At 38.4% G+C, this 24,308-nt stretch overlaps 1 protein-coding gene across 33 annotated transcripts in view; it reads right to left on the minus strand.

Annotated features, from left to right (window-relative positions):
• Rims1 (regulating synaptic membrane exocytosis 1) overlaps positions 1–24,308 on the minus strand; it is a 501,635-nt gene that overhangs the window by 62,704 nt on the left and 414,623 nt on the right. For 19 of the 33 annotated variants that reach the window (XM_031367021.1, XM_031367035.1, XM_031367004.1 and 16 more), the window contains one exon: positions 3,512–3,747. The exons of 8 other annotated variants lie outside the window; for them this stretch is intronic. In XM_031367021.1, coding sequence (XP_031222881.1) covers positions 3,512–3,747 — 236 coding nt within the window. The remainder of the gene's footprint in view (positions 1–3,511; positions 3,748–24,308) is intronic. 6 more of the 33 variants (XM_031367005.1, XM_031367019.1, XM_031367020.1 and 3 more) reach the window with 1 other exon arrangement.

A 24,308-nucleotide genomic window follows, 5' to 3' on the forward strand; every position in this document is an offset into this window, starting at 1 on the left:
TGTAGGGGAATGCCAGGGCCAATAAGTGGGAGAGGGTGGGGTGGCAAGCACGGGGAGGGGGGAGGCAACAGGGGTTTGTTCTTGTTTTCGTTTGTTTGTTTGTTTGTTTTTTGGAGGGGAAACTGGGAAAGGAGAAATCATATGACATGTAAATAAAGAAAATATCTAATAAAAAATAAAAAAATAAAAAATTCAGAAGCATAAATCAATAGAGGTGGTAAAACATGACATAATAAAGAGACTGCTTAGAAGAAAAATATTGTGAATTTTGGTGAGTTTCACAGGAATGACATAAATATCATTACTGAGGGAGAGGAAACCATGAGCACAGGATGGAAGAAAGGGGAGACAGGGTTTGTCTGAGGACACAGAAATGACAACAATATGTTCCCAACATCTGTCACTTGTGGTGAAATGAAGATGAGATTTAAAGGCTGAGTACTAAAGGAATTAAAACCACTCAATAAAATAAAATTAAGAAAATAAAGAAAATTTAATTTATAATAATTTAGTAATATAATTACAATATTAAATATTAAATATAAAAATAATGTAATTTATAAGTAATACTCTTTAAGAAAACTGTAAAATGTGATACCTGGAAAGTTCACAGGAGGATGGCCAGGACCATCTGCTGGTAGGGATGGGAGCAGATGACGAGGTAAGGGCGGCTGTGAGACAGAGGTATTTGCTATTTTCACTTCCTATTCCAATATTCTTTTTGCACCTATTTATGACAACCAAATCTCGCAAAGCAGTATACTTCATATAAATAGTTAACAGTGCATGTTACTTGGGGGGTAGGCATTATGTGGAACTCAGTTGGAATCAAATTCAAACCAATAAAGCAAAGGGAAGTTTTTCTATGATGATGCACCTAAATAGTTTCTATACAAATTTAAGAAAATTATTTTCAGCTAATGAAGAAACTAACTAAGGGAGGTGGAAGGAAGTCATGAAAAGAAAAAGGGACAGGGATTAGGAGAGAAAGGGCAGGGGATATGTATATATATAATGAATAATCCATACTCTCTATAACATTCACATACATGTATGAATGAGTGAGGTAGAGACAGAACCTCCCCAAGCTGTAGCATTTCTCATAGGCAACACAGGCTTCCTCACACGGCACTTAAGCACATTTCCACTTAATCCAAGTAGTAACATTTTTCTTTCAATAAAAATATTAGTAGCTGGGCATGGTGGTGCACTTTTTTTTTAAGGTTATCTCCTTGATATTTTTTATCTTTATTAGATTCACATTCTTAATGACAGTTTTAGAGTTTAATGCTATTCAGGAATCATAGTCAGGAACTCAATAACAGTTTACAATACTAAAGGCAAAATATATTGGTAAAATCACCTACCATTAATATAAACTCATTAATATAATTTCTGGGAGGAGGAATAACCTTTCTTCCTGAAATAGCTATGTTTAAAGATCACATACATCTCCACTTTGCTAGTTGAAACAAATGCACATCTCTGTATCTCTGTTTACATAATGAGTTATATGTGGACAGAACTGTCCTTAGCTGAATCCCTCATTTCCTGGTCTTTGCACCTAAACTAGTATTTTTTTTTTTTTGGTTCTGTGCCCCAGTGTAGGGGAATGCGAGCGCCAATAAGTGGGAGAGGGTGGGGTGCAGGCATGGGGAGGGGGGAGGCAATAGGGGTTTGTTCTTGTTTGTTTGTTTGTTTGTTTGTTTGTTGGAGGGGAAACTGGGAAAGGAGAAATTTACATGTAAATAAGAAAATATCTATAAACTTCTCTTCTTAGAAATTTACATGTAAATAAAGAAAATATCTATAAGCTTCTCTAACAAAAAAATGCCAAAAAAAAATACTACTAGTTTAGGTGGTGGACCTTAATCCCAGCACTCTGAAGGTAGAGTCAGGTGCCAATCTCTGTGAGTTCAAGACCATCCGGGTGTATATGGCAAGTTCTGGGACAGCCAAGGCTATGTAGAGAGACACTGTCTCAACAAACTATTTAATTCTTGTGTCTGCTCCCGTGTGTTTGTGCACGTGCACATAGATGCCCTGTGCTAAGGCATGCAAGTGGAGGTCAGAGAACAACCCACAGAGTGGGTTTTTTTTCCCTCTATCTGTGTGCACCAGGGAGTGAATAGGAGACTTCTGCAGACTTTGGCAGCAAGTGCCTCTCTATCTCAGCTGAGCCATCTCCCTGGCCCAGGTTTAAAGTCTGATAGTCAAAGCCTCTCTCCACATCTTACACTGCAGAGCATAGGGACATAGAGACAGCTATGGAGGAGGACACACCACCATTAAACTTGCAGCCACAAAGTAATGCACAAGGGAACTGCAGCTTGCTCTGTTTTCCTTAAAACACCCAATACCAAGTCAGACAAATAGCTGTCCTCTAGACACAGCATGCAGCAGCTTATCCCACCGGGATGCTAAACCATCTCGGTTCTTTCTGGTCCTTAGCATCTCAGACACACTCCTGCAGCCATCGACTACACACGCCTAGTCCAGTGGTTCAAGAGCTGAAAAAGTCTTCCAGTCTATTTGTCAACATAATCGCACACAATGCTGTTTAAAATAGATGTTCTAGAATGCCGAGTGAGCTTTGAGATTCTGTGAAAGCCTTCTTACGTAAGGAGGTGCTGTGACCACAGGGGTATTGCTATTAAGGAGGAAGAGCAGAAGCAATAATAACAGGAAGAAAAACAAGCTGGCAAGTTAAATTGTTTCACAGTTTCCTTTACCTTTGCTTTGACCTAGTAGGAACACAATACTGGTTTATGTAATATGTAAAATCAAATATTATGAAATTGAAGCAGTGCTTTATTGTATTTTGAAGTGCAAAATCCATGAGCCCCAGCCGCCCTTGTTTGGGTGTGTACACATACAATTACACCCCCAGTGTGTACTTCTTGAGATCTGATTCCATAAAAAAATGCCTGAAGCACACAGCTATATGAAAGCATCCTTTGCATAAATCCACTGACCCATTTTTTTTTTCTAAAGTCAAAACTGCTTCTGGGTTTTTCACTTGCATTGTTGCACTGAAATGCTAACAAACGGAGCTCAACTGCGTCCACGCAGAGCCTTGAAGATTATATACTTCGAGTTGCACAACTGACCTTTTTCCACAAAAAGTACAGGCAGCCATCGCCTCAAGGGCGCGCATGCGCATTAAGGAACATTTTGGAACTAAGAATAGTGTTGCCTTTCTTGTATATGAACCAATTTAGATGTCAAACACTTCTTTGCATTTCCTTGCTTATTTGTAAACATGGCTTTTTAAATTTTTTTTTTTTAACTTAAAGGAAAATACTTGATCACTTTACAGGCTAACCAACAGTACCTTCTTCGGTGAGCTGCACAGAAGGAAAAATAAAGACCAAGCATTTAGCGGATTTTTCAGACGGTAAAAGAGAAAGTAGATATACACACAGTTCTCTCTCAAGTCCTGTCATGGAGACCACAAGCCCGGCATCTCCAACACAGCCCAAGAGTGGGAGGTGGAGATCTCTGTGCTCACCTGTCTGGCTGAGCTGGGATGTGCTTCTACTTCTTCGAGACACAATGGCTACCACTTTGGCGCTCAGGCTGGATCTCCGCTTCTTTCCACCGGCTCCCACGGTACCCACGGCCGTGTCCGACTGGCTGCCGTCATTAGGCTCCAGTGTATACATCTCTCCACTTACACTGGTGCTCTTGATGATGGCTCTTCCTGAAGTCCCCATCCGTCTGCCTTGCATTTTGGGGGTAAATGAACTATATTTACAAAGTAAAAACATATATGCATCCATAAATTACAGGTCAGCATAACTGAAACGCTAGAACTAATTTTCTTGAAATAACCCAGACACATTTTTTTTTCCAGGTGAAAGAGCCAGATGAGTACTGTACATGTTTTCAGATCGCATCATTTTTATCTCTAATATCATATTTATTATATGTGTATCAATGAAGGTGAGAGACAATATAAATGCACAAAGAGCCCAGGGGAGTCAGAAGAGGGCATCAGATCCCTTGGATGGTTGTGAGTTGTCATGTGAGTGCTGGGAATTGAACTTGGGTGCTCAGCAAGAGCAGTGTGCTAGTAACTGCTGAGCCATATCTGCAGCCCCATCACTTTCTTAAAGATGTTTGCAGGACTAAGACACCCAGGATGTAGGTAGTAGGTGTGAAGCTCGGTCTTCATGTGGGTGCCCCATCAACTGAAGCAAAGGCTGGCGCCTGCCTGTGGATCCCATTTCCATAACTGGGCTGCCTTGGTTAGCCCTAGTGAGAGTGGATGCACTTAACACTGCAGAGACTCGATGTGTCAGGGTCGGGGAATACACAGGTGGGGCCTCCCACCCTCTCAGAGGAGAAGGGGAGGTGACATGGTAGGAGGGACTGTGTGTGGGGGGGTGGCAGAAGGAGGGTGGGCAGTGGTCAGGATGTAAAGCAAGTGAATAAATAAATAAATAAATAAACAAATAAGGAAAAAGGATGTTTGCAGAACACAGCTTAACAGATTTGTTTTTTGTTTTTGTTTTTGTTTTCAAGGGAAGGTCTTACTTTGTAGCTCTCACTGGCTTAGAGCTAGCTATGTAGAGCAAGCTGGCCTCAAACTCACAGCAATCCACCTGACTCTGCTTCCTGAGTCTGGGATTAAGTCATATATGATCCACTATCATACCTGGCTCAAAGCTATATACCTTTAAAACCAGTAAAGAGAACTACTGCCAATGCTGTTGCTGGGAAGTGTAAACAACCCACAATGCTCTGGATCTTCTGGGTTCTGCCAGTGTCATAACAATGAATCCATACAGTTCCCAAATATTAGTCCTTTCCACTTTTTTTACCATCTTCATTTGCAATACCAAGTACACATTAGTCGTGACACAGACAGCTAATAGGAATACTGACAGTTTATGTGATTCATAACAATTCTTAAGATTTCTACAAATAATAAATAGAAACCAGTGAGGTTTGTGCAACTTACTTGTGGTCACCTCGATAATGGTATTTAAATTAAAGGAGAAGTTACACAGAGATGAATTCAGGAAGACGGAAGAGAGTGGCCAGAAAGACTAGACACTCTTGGCCTTTGGAATCCTAGGAATTTCATATTAGAAACCAAGACTGTCTTTTGATAAGAACAGTTTGGAACATTTAATCTTTTTCTGCACTAGTTTAACTGGGACAGCATCAATGTCCCAACAAACATAAAACCATAAAACCATCTTTGAGGTGTTCAGATTAATCTCGGGACCTCACACTTACTAGGCAAGGATTCAGCTACTGAACTGAGGTGTCCCACCGTACCCCCATGAGTGAGAAGGCATTATCATCTCTCATTTTGTTTCAACTAATTTATAAAAGAAGTTTTAGATCATTTGCAAACTATCTTTTGCAGCTTATTTTTCCAAAATTAATGAGAATATAACACATGACTAGTCAAAAGCTGACTACCAACAATTCTAACTGTAGTAGCAAGCCCTCGTATCTCAGCGTGTGTCTTCACGTGGTACACATTACGGCTTTTAGCCTAGTATTTTCATGGCACTCCTGACTGGTTCTCTGACTCTTGTGTTCGTTCTTGAGACTCTCTTCCTTCTGTTCGGTAGCGTGACCAACATTGATATGATAGTTTTTGCTTCACCTTTTTATATTTTATTTTGTCAGTTTGGTTGTTATCTCTTAGAAGCCTGTTCTTTTCTGATGAGAGACAGGACAGGAGTAGATCTAGAGAGGAAAAGATGTTGGAAAGAGCTGAAAGGAGTAGAGGGAGGGGAAACTATATAATCAGAATCTATTATAGAGAAAAGAATCTTTTTTCAATAAAAGTAAGAAAAATGAATGAAAAATACTGACTCTAATACTTTCTCTTTTAATAAGTGTTATCACTAAATTCTTCAGTGATTAATAAGTGTTATCACTAAATTCTTCATTAATTAATCATTTGAATAGACTATAATTCTATCTTTTCTTCAGGCACACTTTCGCTATCTTCATTTCTTACTACTGACTTGCCCAGTTCTGTGGTGGATCTATATAACCTGCCAAGATCAGTCCTTTTCACAGTCATAAATTTATCCACCTTCATTAAACACTTATAACCAAGAAATCAGCAGCATTAGATATATCAGTGGCCTTTGTGCATGTGGATTAAGGGCAGAGTCAACCTTACATTGCTTTCTTCAGGAGCTCTCTGATTTCCTTTCTGAGAAAGGGTCTCTCGCTGGGGTCTGAGGCTCACCGGTTAGCCTAGGCTGCTTGGCCAGAGCCAACACTTGCCTGTCTCTACCTTCCAAAATCTAGGATTGAAAAGTCACCTTTCCTGGCTTGTTTCGTAGGTTATGAGAATCAAACCCAGTTTTCAAGCTTGTGTGTCAGCTAATTTATCAGCTGAGCCATCTTCTTATTTACTTAACAGTAATTTTTTAACACATTCTCTCATTGGATTTTCAGTCTCTCATTTGAATATTCTTCATTTGAATATTTTTCATTTTATAGTAGGTAAAGAATTATAGTAAGGATTTTTTTGGTATATGGTCTATATCGTATACAAATCAGAAGAGTAGAAAGCAAACATATGCTAAGCCATATTGTAAGCTCCATCACTTTACTTAGAGATATTTTCAGATTGAGGCCACTGGCACATATGTAACAGATGTGCAGCTTGGTCTCCATGTGGCTCCCCAACAACTGCAGTGGGGGTTGTGTCTAAATCTGTTGTCTGCCTATGGATCCTGTTCTGCTAACTGGGCTGCCTTGTCTGGCCTCAGTGGGAGAGGAAGTGGCTAACCCTTATTTTTTCTTTATTATATCCATAAATGGAATTCTATTATAGCTCTTAACTTCCATGAAAAAATACGAATGTCAATGCTCCTTGGGCTTTTAGCTAAGATCATGAATGAAATGTCATTTCATCAATACTACTTTGAAACTCAGAGCATCATTCCCTTGGGTCATGATAGAGTATAATCAGATGCCTCTTAGCACACCCCTAATATGAAAATACACTTAGGATGGGCTGGGAGGGTTCAAAACTTTTTCATGAATATTTGATTTTAACAATGCTGAGAAATGGTTTTGAAATAACAGAAATGTGGGCAGCAAGATTAACCACTTGAGAGGTCTGCCAGTAAGAAGCTGCAGTAAATAATTGTGTAAAACAATTTAAGATTATTTCTCCTTGGAATCTCAAAGTATTTCTATAGATACATACTATAGTTTTCACATAAAGATACCTACAGCTCTCTAAAAGTCTTGGAACGTCTATGATGTTCAATGAAAAAGGTTGACCTACCAACATAATCAGTCTGATTCATGAATACAAGTTCACGGGTTTAGTAGAATAAACTTTCTACACCATACCTCCCCCCTCCCTTTTTGTTTGTTTGTTTGTTTTTGAACTTTATTCATTTGGCTTCTGTTGCTCTCCAAATATGATTGTAGTAAGCCCGAATTGTTGAAGGTAACAACCACCCAACTCATTGAACATGGAGAAATCAAACTGGTTCCTTACTGAGTAGTGTTCATGTTACTGGAAGCTACTCTATACCCTACCAAAGGACAAAGGTCAAGGTAAATAACCCAGTTACAGATCTTTTGATCTACAATGGCAACCTGCCTGCAAGATGCACTACTACATTAGTGGCAAAAAGCTTGCGGAAGTAACCAACCAATATCTGATACAGTTTAAAGTCCACTCCATGAGACAGAATTCATCCACAATATGTTCAGGTAGCTAAGGATCTGAAATTAGATAGACAGGGAACTAGGAGATCAAATACAAGTCTGCCAAAGGAACCAGAAATGAAATGACCCCTAATGACATTCTTCTCAGTCTTTATCAGAGAAGATTTTTTTGTTTTTCCTGCAGTAGATGAGAACAAATACAAATCGACAATGGAAGATGGTGAAAGACCTTGAGACACTCAAAACTTGGAACACTTGACCTTAGGCAAAAGGCTAAGAAGCAATGAATTATTTTTTAATGAAAGTTGAGAGCTATAATTGAATTCCATTTCATGGGCACAATAGGGAGAAAACAGATTCATATTCATTTCATTGATTGAGTTTATTTAATTATAAACCTATTTTCAATGAAGAAAATGTGGTGTCTCAATCAAGTCCCTCCCCTTGGAGCTGAAGGAACCCTAGAGAAGAGGAGACAGAAAGAAGGTATGGAGTACACAAAGCCTGCCATGTACATTAGGACCTACACACATATGAACTCATACAACGATGGCAACATGTACAGGAGACATACAGATGTGGGCCAAGTGGAAACCTGGTGCTGAGAGGTGAAGTTGACACATGACCCTATCCCTAACCCTGATTGAAAACTCTGATTGAAAACTGATCCAATGGAGTCTCACTGGGTATACAAACCACTCTTAAGGCCAGACCCCAACCCCAGCAACAGATGACCAACACAAAAATGAATTCAATGACATTTATGCAAGTTACCTCATAATGCCTTCTCAGGGGTTCTCCCTCCCCTTACAGGTCCTCTGTGTATGTATTAGGACTTTTCATTTTGTGTTTTTATAGGGTTTCTGTATGTGCAAATGTGTATATCTCCACATCTAGATGTGCTTCTTATACTTTCCTCTGGTTCTTTGTCTTGTTTGTAGTATTTGGTTTGTTTTTTTATTTTTATTATATTTTAGATGCCATTTAATATTCTAATAAAAGAAGAAAAGATCCCGATGGGTGGCCAAGTGGAGGGGATCAACATAATCAGAACGTAATGTATAAAAAAAGTCTACTTTCCATCAAAAAGCTAATCCTGTCATTAGTGTCTACTTGGATCCTTTAAGTTAAATATCAAAGGCTTTTGCTTCATGAAACTGTTTGGAGTCTTACTGCATGCCAATACCATGGTTCATATTTTGTATTGATAAGACTAAGGCCTGATCTTGTACTTAGCACACAATTGTATGCCTTTCCAAATCTGATATACCCTTTCCATTTTCAACGAGGAAGTGAAAACATGAACCACACATGTGACAGGATTTTCCCTGTCCAATTAATTTAAATACTAGTTCAGCAGGAAGACTGTGATTGGATAGGGAAAGGGAGGTGGACCTAACTGTTGCAGAGACAGGGAACAATACAGAGAAGGAAGCAAGATGGGGCAAGAGGAAGATGATCCAGATTTCACGGGGCTTTAAATAGTCACAGGTAGCTATAAATATCATATAGGGATAGAATAATGGAGATAACTTGTCTAATCTAGGTGGGCAGCTTGTACCATTATCAACTGGCTCTGAATTTATTGTGTGGGTATCTTGTGAACTAAGAATTTATTGATATATAAATCTGACTGATTAATTATAAGCTTCTAGAGTTTTGTTTTATGGGGACTGCCGACCACAGGGGGTTTATGGCTAAGAAGGTATTGGCCACACTGAGACAAGCCGACTGGAGCTGGGAAGACTACAAATGATTAGTTGCTATGGGGCTAGCTTAGAGACAGAGGGGGCAAGACACTGCTGGGGCAGAGAGTAGCTGGGCGTACAACGGGAACTTGACATTCATTTTAATATTTCCTGCAACACACACACAAACATTCAAATATCCCGTGATATAAGCCACCTACGCAGTCCAATAAAAGTCATTTTGTTCTTTTAATGAGCTCCACTCCAACTACTTTTAAAGAATTGTGTTCCAGGAATCCTCTGCTCATGTTTCACCTTCCACCTTCCTCTTTTTTTGTATTAATGTCAGATTTGTTTCTACCATTTTGCAAAAATTGCTTATGGAAGTCACCACCTTATATAAGCTGACAGCTTGTTTTTTTTTTTGTTTTTTTGTTTTTTTGTTTTTTTGTTTTTGTATTTTGAGACAGGGTTTCTCTATATAGCCCTGGTTGTCCTGGAGCTCACTCTGTAGACCAGGCCAGCCTCCAACTCGGAAATTGCCTGCCTCTGCCCTCCAAGTGCTGGGATTAAAGGCATGCACCACCACCGCCTGGGTGATAGCTTGGGCTTTTATTGACCTAGAACTCATGATTCAGATTTAAATCCTTATTAAAAATCTTTTACTTCGGCCATCCTTTTCTCTTCTGCAATGACTATATGCACATGATTGTGTGAGCATGCTAGTGTGCCTGAGGATATAATCACACACGATTCTGAGATCACCTTAAAGCGAGCTCTCATTCTGTTGTTTTCTTTCTAAGGAGTTAATTAAAATATTAATATTTCATCTGCTTTTAAACCCCAGTAATTGCTAGGCAGGCAGAAGCAGGTGGTTCTCTTTGAGTTTAAGGTCACACTGATCTACAGAACTAGTCATAGGACAGCCAAGGGTCCAGACAAAAAACTGAGAGGGGGCAGGAGAAAGAGAAAGAGACAGAAGAAGAGAGAGACTTTGCTGTCTTAGAATTTCAATATAAGGATTAAAATCTATGAAATGGAGATGTCAAACTAGCTTGATGATTTTCACTACTGAGGTTTATGAAGCCACTTAAGATTGCTAGTAGGAATGTTAAAGAGTAGCAATGCTTTGTCATTTACAAGTCAAATGTAGAGTTCCATATGAATTAGAAATTCCACTTAAAAGTCAAAACAAAGTTATCATATGACCTATCAATTTCATTCAGCAATTCACTCAAGATAAATGAGAACATATATCCATAAAAGGTCATATATGAATATCTAAAGGAACATTATTCAAAACACTGGAGAAGTAACTGAAATGACCACAGTTTGATGTAATAAAATGAGATATACCCACATAATGATGTATTACCAACTACCAAAAAGAATGAAGTATATTGACAGATGTTAAAATATAAATGAAGATGAAAACATCTTACATGAATGGGAGCTAGAAATAAATATTCATGTATTGTCAAAATCCATCTCGGGAAAATGTCTAAGAGTGAAATCCATAGAGGAATGCTTCAGATCAATGGTTTTTATAAAGAAGGAAAACTTGGTACACTGCTGGTAGGTATGAATTTACTTGGGAAGATGACAAAATTGCACAATGAGGAATGAGTATTGCTTCTCCAACTTTAGGAATGCAATAAAAGACTATGGATGGACACTTTAAGAATGAATTTTATAATATGGTTAATACATATCAATTTTAAAATAAGTAGCCTTGTATCATTCCTAAATTTTGCCAGTGGGCATATAATACAAAGATATAATGTTATTTTAATAATATATAACTTAATTTTCTCTGGAACACCTTTCTAATTATACATGGGCTTTGTATTATTCCATTATACAGGGGCTTTATTTGCTAAATTAATTAGTATTTAACCAAACAATGTTTCAATGTCATGGAAAATGGACAATGACATAACTAATTTGAGCTTTCAGTCTGGAAAACAAAGAAAAAACATTGATAATCAGTAGTACACAAATTGGTGATTAGGTGTAGAACCAATAATGAGAAAGCCATCACATGGAGTGGGTCTATGCCTCCTGTGGCTGATGAATATTAGAGCCATAGGCAACAAAGACAGCTAAGTGGGGTCTAGCAGGGCCTGCAGGACTTCATGGAACTTGGTGTGATAATACTTTACTGCTACTGTAAAAGAGATGAATGTGTGTGTGTGTGTGTGTGTGTGTGTGTGTGTGTGTATGTGTATTTGGCATATAAATGGGTATAAAATGACAAAAGAAAATAAGTCTATATACACTTAGAAAATGTCATCAGTATGGACAGGATGATTTTATGTAATTTTTAGGAAAAATAGTGCTATTTTTTAAACACTATGGTCCCACCTATGGTTATATAGATCATTAAATTAAAAACAATATTGGTAATATATGATTGCAAACATTAATTTTAAAAAGCAAGAAAAATGAAAGTGAACCATTTTGAGCTCCCTGTAATATAACTGAGAAGACATTTCTTTGCCTAGTGGGCTATATAACGCAGTCTAATTTGTACCTTTTTGTAATTTTTGCTGCATTCTTATAGTGTAAGGAGGCTGGACAAACCTTTGTGACAAATAAACAGGAACGAAGATCTCCTTTTAGAAGTCTATCGTCCTTCAGGAGGACATGCAGGGCTAACAAAAACAGCTCTATTTTTATGTTTGCTGCCTATCCAGAATAAAAATTATGTAGACTATATGGATTAACTAAGTTAAATCACAGTTCTGTCAGAAATAAAAAACAAAACGGATAACAGGTACCTAATTTGTAGAAGCAACTTATATGTGAAACTTGTACTTCTATGGGTTACAGAAATATCTGTCAAAGAAAGTCTGGGGCCCATTATGACTTCATGGTAAGGTTAAGAGAGCAGTAACACAAGGCATAACAAACAGTTAAGACTGTACAGCACAGATTGCACAAAGCCGCTCACAGTGCTGTTACAATTCAATAAGAAAAATTGTTTCAGTGCTACTTTAAGTTTAGGACACATTCCTAATCATATATGGAGAATAGGAACAGGAACTTGTTGACCAATATTAAGATGTCACACCCAGGCATCTAGCTGATAAGTCACACATATCAAAGTGCCTCCAGAAAGTGTTGAGGAAAAGCAGTTCAGAATAATAACTGGGGGATGTAGTCAAACTAGATCAGTTTAGCTTCAAGCCTTCCGAGTCTTTTCATATGTATTAAATGTTACCCTGACATGTACACACATGTTGATTGTTAACACAAGGTTATATGTCATCTTTAGGACGATAGTCTTTCACACTATTTATTAGTTTGTTCCTAAATTTTGCATTTATTCTGAGCAGTTCATGTTATGTAATATTATATGTAATGATACATAGTTAATTTTATTTCCCAGTGTTTGCTACTAGCACATGAAACACAAGTCCTTTTTGTATACTGACCCTATATCCAATGACCTATTAATTACACCAGTTGATTCTTCTGATTCCTTTATGTTCTAACTCATTTCCAGTCTCCACAGCATCCATTTGGTCCCTGGCTGTATGTAACACTGGCTATGGGATTGTGAATATTACTAAACAGTAGTAATAGTAGGAGTATGTGTGCAGACCTGGCGGAAACTGCTTCATGCTCTATTACTGGGTACTATTAAAATGATTTCACATTAACTTTTAGCCTCACAGTAAGAACTACTGTTTCTTGGTTTGCTGAGATTGCATTTTTTATTTGTTGTTTTTGAGATCAGGACTGACACAGCAATCCAGAATGGACTATATGTAATTATGAACCCCAGGATGACCCTCAACTCTTCATACATGTCCTGCTTCAGCTTCCCAAGTGCTGGATGCTCAGATTATCAGTGTGATCCTCCAATCCTGGCTGTAATATTGCATTTAATCATAAAATGTGTGTTGGATTTTTTTCATATATTTCTTTCATAAGCATATTTATTAGGCAGGAAATATCCGTTGAGACAAATACTTGGCTTCTTCCAACTAGTCATGAGTCACATAGGGTGTTAATACAATTCTGTATTTACTGCTAATGTATTCTCATATTCCCTTTCTGTGGCTCCCCCCTCTCCTCTCTGCTTTCTTCCCTACTGAATCCAATGTACAGGTTTGTGGTGACTTGTTTCGCCTGTCTTGTAATGTCTTTGACAAAAAGCAGTTCCAAATGAGGGCTAGGAGTCTGGCCCAAGAGAGGCGGACAGATAGAAAGGACCTAGGCAGATTAATGTATTTATCACTTAAGCACGTATGATGGCTGACTTCCAGGCCCTTCTCCAAGAGAACACACACATATGGTAGGGAAGCCACACTCAAAAGGAACTGCTCAGTGCACTTTCAAATCTCCCACCTGTTGGGTCCTATAGCAGAGACCAGCTTCCCTGTCTTTGTCTAGATTATCCAGATCTCTCTGATGGCACAAACCATCCAATTCCCGTGGAGAAAGGGAATTCATTCACCTTTCAACCACCTAAGAAGCTTGGCAGCAAACACACTGGGACACTGGCTCCTGTTCCTCTCTCCACCCTGGGACATCAGGCTCCTTGTGTACTGTGTGTGTGTGAGTGTGTGTGTGTGTGTGTGTGTGTGTGTGTGTGTGTGTGTATACTCACACATCCACCCATACATGCATGTGTCACGAGTGTCCATCCCAGGAAACATCAAGGCAACAGAAATAGACATACAAGGGTAAGTGTGCCCCACCTAGCATGCACTCAAATTCAAGGTAGAACGGAAGCTATAGCTGCTTCTGTATCTGTTCCCCTTAACTGGACTTGTAAACTGCCATAAGAACATTTATTTTTTATAATATTACTGACATATCTGTCCAACCCCTATTATCTTTTGTCATATCATGCTATGCATATGAATTGCTTGATTTGGTGGGTTTTTTGTAATATATAATTTTGTTCTCTTTGCAGTGTTGACAAAAAAAGTGTTGAACTCACAGTAATACAAAGGAAAAGACTGAATACACAAAGCACATGTGTGCCAAACAAGATAAGGAGTGGACTCACACTCAAGTCTTGAGTTTGTTTTCTAGACTTTGGCTTGCTCACCCACCTGCATGCAATCATCTCACACACACACACACAGATACACAGACACACATACACACATACACAGGCACTGAAAGGGACAGTGGAGCATGGATTTGAGGTCACTGGACATATCTGCCACATGCTTTTTTATTAAATATGTTAATGATGGGTATTTAAAAGTCCCTATTTGGCTAGTATGTCCCTTCTTTTTAGTTATTCATCATCTCCCTTCTTTTAGGATAACTTAGAATTCTCAGTTGCCAATTTTAGACCATACTTTTCTCTAAAACCTAAATTTTTTTCTTTAAATTTTGTATCATTGTATTCTTATAATCTTTACTGGGGGAATATACATGCCACAGAATACATAAAGAAGTCAGAAGACAACTTCCAGGTGAAGAATCTCATCTTCCACTCCATGGATCTCAAATATTAAACTCAGGTTGTCAGGATTGATGGCAAATACCTTTACCAGGTGAGCCATCCTTCTGATGCAAAATTTCCTTTCCATTGGCAGAATGCTAATGTTCTTTTCTTCCTGTGCAGAATGGATTTGAAGTCTTTTGTCCACTACAGTTTATACTGAAGCTTGGTCCTTCAGAGGTTGTGGTTTTTGTTTGTCTTATTTGCCCCCCACCCCACCGTGTATTTGTGTACAGGCCAGAGAGCATTATTGGGTTTTAATTATCAGATGCCATGCATTTTTCTTAAAGACATTATTTTAAATGTGTGTATTATGTATCTGTGGGTGGGCTTTGCACATGGGAGCATTGCCTGTGGAAGCCAGAAGAGAATGTTGGATCTATAATATCTGCAGTCACTGCATGATCTGTTCATCCTCACCCCCTTTTAAGATGGAGGTCTCTCACAGGCCAAGAACACACCAAGGAGGCTAAGCTGGCTAGCCAGAGACCTTCTGAGATCTGCTTGCCTCAACCTGACCAGAGCTGGGACTGTAAACATTTGCCACAATGTCCAGGTTTTTGTAGTTGTTTATTTTAAAAGAATGGCTCTCAGTTTTTAAAGCCCTGGCTACATAGCTAAGCCTTTTGCTATGTAGTTGAGGTTGACATTGAACTCACAATGATCTCACCATGTACTGGGATTAAAGGAGTGTGAGTCACCATGTCCATTTCGATGCCCAGACTGTAACAAAGGTAAATTCAGCTCCTCTTGCTTGAAAGGCAAGAACTTGACTTCTTTTTTCCTATAGGAAACCAAAGGGGTTTATCTCAGTCTCCCTGTCTTTGTGGACCTTGGAGTTCACTTTGCCTCCCTAGGATCCAGCATTGCCTGGAATCCATGTCTGCACTTCTACTTTTTAGTGGCTGCACTGCTTGGGTTTATGGAAAGCATTCTTGCTGCATGACTAACTCACCAGCGAATGGAAGTCTGCTGCCAATATTGAAGCACTTCACTTGGCAGCTACCACGTTCTCTGTCAGTTTCTTCAACCCAGAAGAACCTGGGCTACATGCTCAGGTTCCATCTCGCATATTCCTATGTCAAAAAACACCCTCAGAGCAAAATGGGTACAAATGGCAGGCATCTTGTGTTTTCCTTTTCTTTCAATAATCGGAACACCTCAAATTGCTGTTTTGTTGTTTACAAATCCTACTGGTATTTTTTTTTTTTGCTCTTGTTTATCATTTATAGTATATAGGAAACCTAAACTATTAAAATCTATGATATCATAACTGAAGTAGAATGTATCATAGCACTGCTCACAGAATTATTGGACCAGCTGTATTTCCCACGAAATTTCCAGATAAGAAATGAAGATGGACATTGCACAGTCTCTAGCAACCTCCCCTTTCCTTTTGCTTGCTTTGTTTTATTTTTGAGATTGTAATTTAATTACATAATGTCTTCCTTCCTTTTCCTCCTTCCAAACTCTGTACATACCTTCCCCTCTGTCCTTCAAACTCTTGAGCTCCTTTCTTATTAATTGCTATTGAATGGCTCTTATAACAGTGTCCTGACTTCTTCACAGAAGGGCAGACCTGCACAGCTTCAGCCAGACTCCAAGTCTTCTGTTATTCTTAGGTATAAGGCACTGTTCCAAGGTTTGCCCAGGCTAAACTCTTGCTAGTATCAGACATTAGACAGATACTTCTTTTCCAAGTTACAGCCTTTATTTTTGCAAATTTTACATTTTATTTTTAATTCCTGCATAGAATACCCACTCCTGACATTTCTACTCACTTTGATTTTTCAATTTATTCAAATTTGAAATATGGTGTCTTTAAGTTTTAACTTGGCGATATGGTTGATTTTTAGCTTTGTGTAAGATTGCATTTTAAGTATTTTCTTATTAAAGGAGAGAAGTACAAGTAATAAAATCAATCATTGGTAACTTTAAATCTGAAGTTGTAAGATATTTAGGTAATCAATCAGACAATGTCTCGTTTGAACCTGTATTCTAAATGGAGCAAAACAGACCCCAGAAGATGATCACTGGTCCTTAGTGGGGAGAGAGACAACTTAGGTCATGAAAGAACACAATACAGAAACAGTTGTTGGGCATGGCAATAATAATAAACAAACAAACAAACAAACATAAAACTGTGGCGTTAAGGATTAAGTCTGCTTTATTATCTCCCTGGCTACTCACCTGCAGCTTCAGCATCTACACAGAAGATGATAATAAGTCAAGGCCTACACCAATTGCTCATTATCAATCTCAATGTAAGTCAGTGACAGCATCAAGATGAGTGGCCTAGAGACTGAGATCTAAGCAGAAAGCAGGCTGCGGGGATGGCTGGCTGCACTCCCACTGTGCAATCATGGGAATTCTGATTATAAGGTCTTCTCTGTTCAACCTCTCCTAACCCTGTTCACCTGAGAACCTCTACCTTTGTGTACTGACTTCCTCAGTCCGAATGATCTCTTCCTCAGTCTGAATGAGCTCCTTCTCTCTGCCTCCTTCATACCCCATCTCCATTCACTTGCTTCCATTACTTCTGGAGACTCACACTGTCCCATCCCTGCTATGCTGTCTTTTCATCCTCATAATTTTCCAGCCTCAGCTGCAATCAACCTGCCTCTCTTTGATTGTGATAGTTATTTTCTCAAACACTAAGGGTCTAAGGATCCAAATCCCATTTCAGGACGCAAGCTCTGCTCTGCCTTGGCAGTTGTTTCCTCCTTAGAATGAAGACTCTAGACACTCAATCTCCTCACACTTACAAGGGATATGTTTTCCAGTGTTTAAAAATGATGGAAATAACGACAAATGCATCACCTATATTTCTCTTTTTCTAGAAACAATTTGGACGATGTTATGAAAACTCACTTCATATTTGTACACCTAAAAATGACAGGAAGCCTGGAGTAAGATCTACTAAAACACAAAGCTAAGCTCACCCTGGTGTCATCTCCTTAACTAAAGCAGCAAAAGAGAACCAGAAGCTGGCCTGTCATCGGATGAGGAGCAGATGCAGAGGTTGTTCGGATCGGCAAGGTATAGTTCCAGGGTCAGGACTGGTACTTCAAGGTCATAAAGGGCAATGAGGAATAACATACACCTCAGGCTAAGGGTATCATGTGCCACCATTTCTAACCAACCTTCCAGACTGAACATCTAAGAGGCATGAAAATGACGGCTGTCAGACAATAACTGGCTCATTGTAATGTATTTAATAGAATAATATGGATTAATGAAAAAGAATAACCAATATAATAAAAACATTGCAAAAATTTATGTAAGTGAAAAGGAGTCTTGGCAGACCTAATGTGTAGGCTACTTCCATTTACTCCTCCTATGAGGATGCATAAGCAATTACTGACCTTAAACTTACTATTAACAAAACTTGAAACAATAAATTACCCAGCACTGCTGCAAAGGTGGTAAAATTAGCAAAATATTCAAGGAAGGAAACAAGAATAATTCCACTAAAACTATGAAAGTAGAAAAAAATTATCCTGTATCTATCAGAAATCAAAATGAATGCTCTACTCCCAGGGGGAAAAATAAACAAACATAGGATAGAACACTCACTGACCAGACAGTCAAGACGTAGAGAAAAGAGTGAAAATTCACAAGACATTTGATGGCAGGAAGCATGCTGTAAATGTTCTTATACAGAACAAATGTGATTTTAAAGCAAAAGAGTGTTATTAGAAAGAGATTTAGAATATAATAATAAAAGTCAAAGGTCATAAAAATGAATGAAGTCTATACATAAGGCTAATTGATTAATGTTTTTATAATGTAAAGGTAGAAAGAATCAAAAAGAAGCTGGCAGATTCTCATTAGAAGAGGATGACGAGTCGAGATTTCGACAGGGCATTCTGAGTAAACACCAAAGCAAATGCTAAAAAGAAACCAGAAAAGCAATGGAAGCTTTGAACAATGTAAGTGATCAGCATCACGTATTGAGAGCACAGATAATGACCTCGTTACTGTTCTGATATGCTTTTCAAGTACATGCGTAGTATTGCAAAACACAAAAATGGGCAAGGGCCATAAATCACTCTTAAAATCTCAAGGATTCTTTATCAAATGAAACACTTGGGCAGCAATGTCTTTCAGACAAGTATAATTAGAAATACACACACACACAAATATATATGTATATATTTGTATATGTGTGTATATGTATATATGTATATATACATATATGTGTGTATGAGTATATATTTGTATGTATATATGTACATATATATGTGTGAGTATAAATGTGTATGTATACATACATTTACTCATACACATATAGTTTTGTTATTGTTTGTTTGTTTGACAGGGTCTTAATTTGTAATCCTGACTGGCCTGGAACTTGCCATGTAGACCATGTAGAACAGGCTGACTTTGAACTCAGAGATTTGTCTGTGTCTGCCTCTTGAATGCTTGGATTAAAGTTGTGCACTACCATACATAGCCAGAAAAAATATAATTTCATATTTATATATAAATATGTGTATATTTATATATGATATAGAGAAAATACTATATATATTCTATAGGTTGGTGAAGTGGTTCAGTGGCTAAAAGCATGTAGTGCTCTTGTGGACAACCTGAGTTCAGCTTACCTAAACTCTAGCTCCCAGGGCTCTGATGCCTATGACCTCGGTAGTCAAGTGCATATACCCATGCAAAGATATATACATACACATAATTTAAAACAATAATATCTCTTTTTTCAAAAATAAAATTTTATCAGTAATATGTATTTCATATTTTTCAAATTTTAACTTACCTCTAAATAATTAATGAGTGTAAAGAAAATGTTATAACATTTTAATATAATTAAAACCTCAGAAAATATGAACACATTAAATATTAACCTGGCAGGATTCAGATAATAGTAGAGAAAAGGTAAGGGTTAAAAACATTAGAAAATATGAGAAACTAATTGTAGTCTTAGAAAGGAAAACTATGTAGAAAATGTGGAAAAATGCCAGCATCCAAGACATGTTATGTATATAACAGTAGCTACACACTTAGGATATATGTAACAGTAACTACACACTTAGGATGTATATAATGGTAGCTACACACTCTTAGGAAGTATATATTGGTAGCTACATACTTAGAATGTATATAACTGTAGCTATACACTTAGGATGTATATAATGGTAGCTATACACTCTTAGGAAGTATATAATGGTAGCTACACACTCATGATGTATATAACAATAACTATACCGTTAGGATGTATATAACAATAGCTACACATTTATGATCTTAAAACAGACAACATTTTAAGACTTCATTGACAGACACTAAAGAATCAGAAAGTAATCCAGAAGTTGAAAATGGAGCACTCAATGTGCTAATTGAGGGTTGAAATTCTCCTCAAATCAATTTGGATGTTTACATTTTAAACATTTTAAAGAACATATATCTTTTTTAATGTATATGTATGTAGGGTAAAAAGGACACAAACAAGGTATGATGCTTCTATCAGAGAGTAAGTTTGAAGCGAAGAGATGTGTCCTATGGTATAGATCAGCATTTAGTCTATCAAGCTACGTTGATTATGGTCATGAAAGACTGGTACATAAACATGAGAATGAAGGAAATATTGGCCACACAATGACTGAAGTTTGATAATGATTTGCCAAAGCAGAGAACTGCCTCTGGGATCGTTGGATGCTGGTCCATGCCACATGCAAGAGGGTTGAGGTTGGATATGGGCTACAGAGATCCAGCTATCAATGATATAATGTAATATAAGCAGCAATTATCAAATATGAAAATATATAAGCACATGTTCACAGAACAAGAACATTTTCTTAAGCATTACTTTCTTAATGATTTTTCCTAGATACAGTCATCACACAAATCAGCTATATTAAGGGATGTTCAAAGCCACACCAAAAAACAGCAGGATAACTAGCTTTAGGAAAACCTCAAAACAAAAATAAATTACTTCAAGTACCTATGAGGAGGTATATTTCTATCAAAATTGTTAAGTCATAATATAGTTGTAAAATTACTATTTACAGTTATTTTCTAAAAATTAGGACTAGTCACTGTGGTAGTTTCTGTGTTTGAACACTTGGTCCACAGTTGGTGGGGAGGTTTGGGATGATTATGGATTCTGTACACAGTGGAGCCTTGCTGGAGGAAGGATGCTGCTGGGGAGAGCTTAAATGTTTACAGCCAGGCCTTACATCTGTTCATGTTCATTCATTCTCATTTTCTCTCTTTCTCTCCCTCTCTCCCACTTGCCTCTCTCTGTGTGTGTTTCCCTCCCCCTCCATTCTTTCCTTTCTCTCTCTCTCTTCCTCTGTCCCATTCAACCTTCTTTTTCTTTCTTTCTCCCTCCCTCCCTTTCTCTCTCCCTCTCTCCCTCCTTCCTCTCTTTTTCTCCCTCCTTCTTTCCCTCCATCCCTATCCCTCTCTTCTTCCATCCTTCCCTCCCCCTCTCTGCCACTCCCTCCCTCCTTCCCTTCCTCCCTTTCTCTCTCTTGTCCTCAGTTTTCCCTGTACTGCTTCCTGCTAGGCCCACTTCATGCTCCTGCTTCCAGGACTTTTCTGCCATGATGGACTGGATTCCTGTAGACTTATGAGCCAAAATAAACCATTTCTTTTTCTACTAAGTTGCTTTATGTCAAGCACGTTCAGTCACAGTAACGAAGAAGAGTAATCAATGCAGCCACTAAGATCTAATTGCCATTTCCACAAATAACCTTATCCTGATAAGCTATTCCTGATTCATTTCAAGGTTTGGAAACTTTGTTAATTGCGACTGACTTCTTGTTTCCTACCTAATAAAGTCACTAACATTACAGAATTTAACAACATACATATTGATTAACGTATCAAACTGGTAGAATAAGAAGGTAACAGAGGAGACAAAAGACTACATTTTAGCTATAACATTTCTACTTTGCTTCAAAATATGCATTAACGTACTTGCTGTAGGAAGAACAATAATATCAACCAACCATACCCGCCCCCAGAACTCCCAAGGACTAAACCATCAACCAAAGAGTGCACATGGAGAGACCCATGGCTCCAGCTGCATATGTAGCAGAGGAATGCCTTGTCTGTCATCAATGGGAGGAGAGCCCCTTGGTCCTATGGAAGCTCAATGCGGTGAGGTAGTAGTGGGTGGGTGGGTGAGGCAGCACTCTCATAGAAGTGGGGGAGAATGGGAAATTGGATAGTGTTTTATGGATGGGAAACCAGGAAGGGGGTTAACATTTGAAATGTAAATAAATAAAACAACCAATAAAAAAAATTACCCTATCCAGGACAATAACCTATTCCCCACCAAACATTCTGTCACTGATTGCTTTCAAGACTGCTGCTTGCTAATTCATATGTCAGCAATATTTTTGCTACTATAAGTCTTGGCATAATTATTAGGCATGTGGCATGGATGATGTACTCATGGGCTTGGGAAGAATGGCATAATGGATTATTAATATTTTCATTACAAAGGTGAAGTGGTTTTAAAGGGAAGATGGGATAGTCTTTCCACGTTACCCACAGCTAAAATCTCCTACCAGGGGATACATTCACTAGCAACTGATCAGCCTTGAACTGTTAAAGGGAGGATGGGGTAGTCACCCACAGCTACAATCTCCTACCAGGGGATACACTCACTCATCACTGATCAGCCTTGAACTGTTAAAACTAAGTAGGAAGATTAGAATACCAAGTAAAGAGATTTTTCTCTGATGTGCCCTATCCAATATTTTCCCTGCACAAGTTCATCTTCTTCTTGTCGTCTAAATGCTTATTGGTGTATTTTATAGCTTAGTAAGTTTTGTGTTTCAAAGTATAGCAAGCAGACATATATGTTTAATTCTGAATTCCTAAAGGAAAATTAAAGGCCCTCCTCCTCACTCATTCTTAAGTACATTTTGTGCAATGGGATGTCAACTTTGGTAAGGCTGGGAGAAAATAGATTACAAAATTTTCTGTGACAGAATCATTAGTTTTGACAAATCTAAAATTCTGCCATGTGTGTAAGTGCCATATGCTAACTGATCGTACCAATAAGGGAGGAGAAAAAGAATACAGGGTATAAAGGGTTAAAGGGTAACAATGGATCTGGAATGGCTACTTATGGTTGGGGATCGGGAAGGGCAGGGGATTGGTGGGAATATCTGGATAAATAACTCTGAAGACTTCTTGTAAAAGTCATACAGAAACATCATAAAAGCTTCCTAAAGTATAAATATACACGCATAGAAAGAGTTAAAACAGGGTTACCATACAGGGAGGTGGCAATGCCTCCTAGACACCACAAGCTAACATATAAAATGCCCAGTGATGGGAATGGATTATCTCTTTTGGAACGATTGGCCAATGACATTCCCAAACATCACAGCCTATTGCTTAGGTTATTCATTATCCCCCTGAAAATGAAGGTCAGACCCTACTGCTCAAGTCATCACATACTTGAATCACGAAACATACAGAAATTAAGATGGCATTAGCTTGGATGCTTCATACCTACTGGCTAGCTTGCCTAGCACTAGAAGGTGCTAGTCACACTAATGGAGGAGCAAAAAGGACTAAGCATCACCCTCAGAGTGCTAGCTGTAAACCCCACTAGAAGCAATAATGACTGCCCTGCCAAGACACATCCACAGCTTGCAATAAGTGGCACAAGCAGCTGAGAATAAGCACTTTTTAAAGCCCTACCCTGCAAGATGAAACCTATAACTGGCACTATGGCTGGACCAAGAACCCATGGCTAGACAGGTCATAGTCCCTACGGAGAAACTACTCTTATCCTGCTAAATGGACATAGTACGTCTACTGACTTATCATTATCACTATGAATGCATCTCTTAACCCTCATCAGAGAAGCTTCTATCTGCAGTTGATGGTGATAAACATGGAGACTCCCAAGTGGTCCAAGTGCAGCGAATAAGACACTAGAGGATGGTGAACCCTAAAGTGGGCATCATGCTACCTATATCGTTACCTCCTTAGAAGCTCAGGGATTATTGTGGAAGAGAGGATGTAAAGTGTGTGTTTTCCATAGAGTGCTGAACAATTACACAGAAACAGCGCCATCCACAAACAGCAGAGCAGGGCACGTATGAGCTCGCAGCAGCTGTGACAGCATGCACGAGATTTGTGAAAGCCTAAGCCAGGGAAAGTCTCAGGCAAGGAACGGTGAGTGGGCAGAAAGTCTCACCCTGGCTGAGGAGTTATTAGCAGTTGACTACAGAGGGGAGAGGGAAAAATGAGTTCTCTTCAAGAGCATAGCCTCTGAGAAGTCAATCATATTCCACTGGAAGTCGACACATCCAATAGTATATGGGAAGCCTTAAACCGGTTTGATGAGTGAAAAATGAGAGCGTTAGCTAGGGAAGAAAAGTGGATATGGTTGGAGTTGGGAAACACATTATTTGAAAGTATCAAAAATAATTAAAAACAATAAATTTATGAAATTCTTAGGTAAATGGATGGATCTGGAGAATATCATCCTGAGT

The sequence above is a fragment of the Mastomys coucha genome, unplaced genomic scaffold (genome assembly GCF_008632895.1).
Source record: "Mastomys coucha isolate ucsf_1 unplaced genomic scaffold, UCSF_Mcou_1 pScaffold14, whole genome shotgun sequence".
Taxonomy (NCBI): Eukaryota; Metazoa; Chordata; class Mammalia; order Rodentia; family Muridae; genus Mastomys; species Mastomys coucha.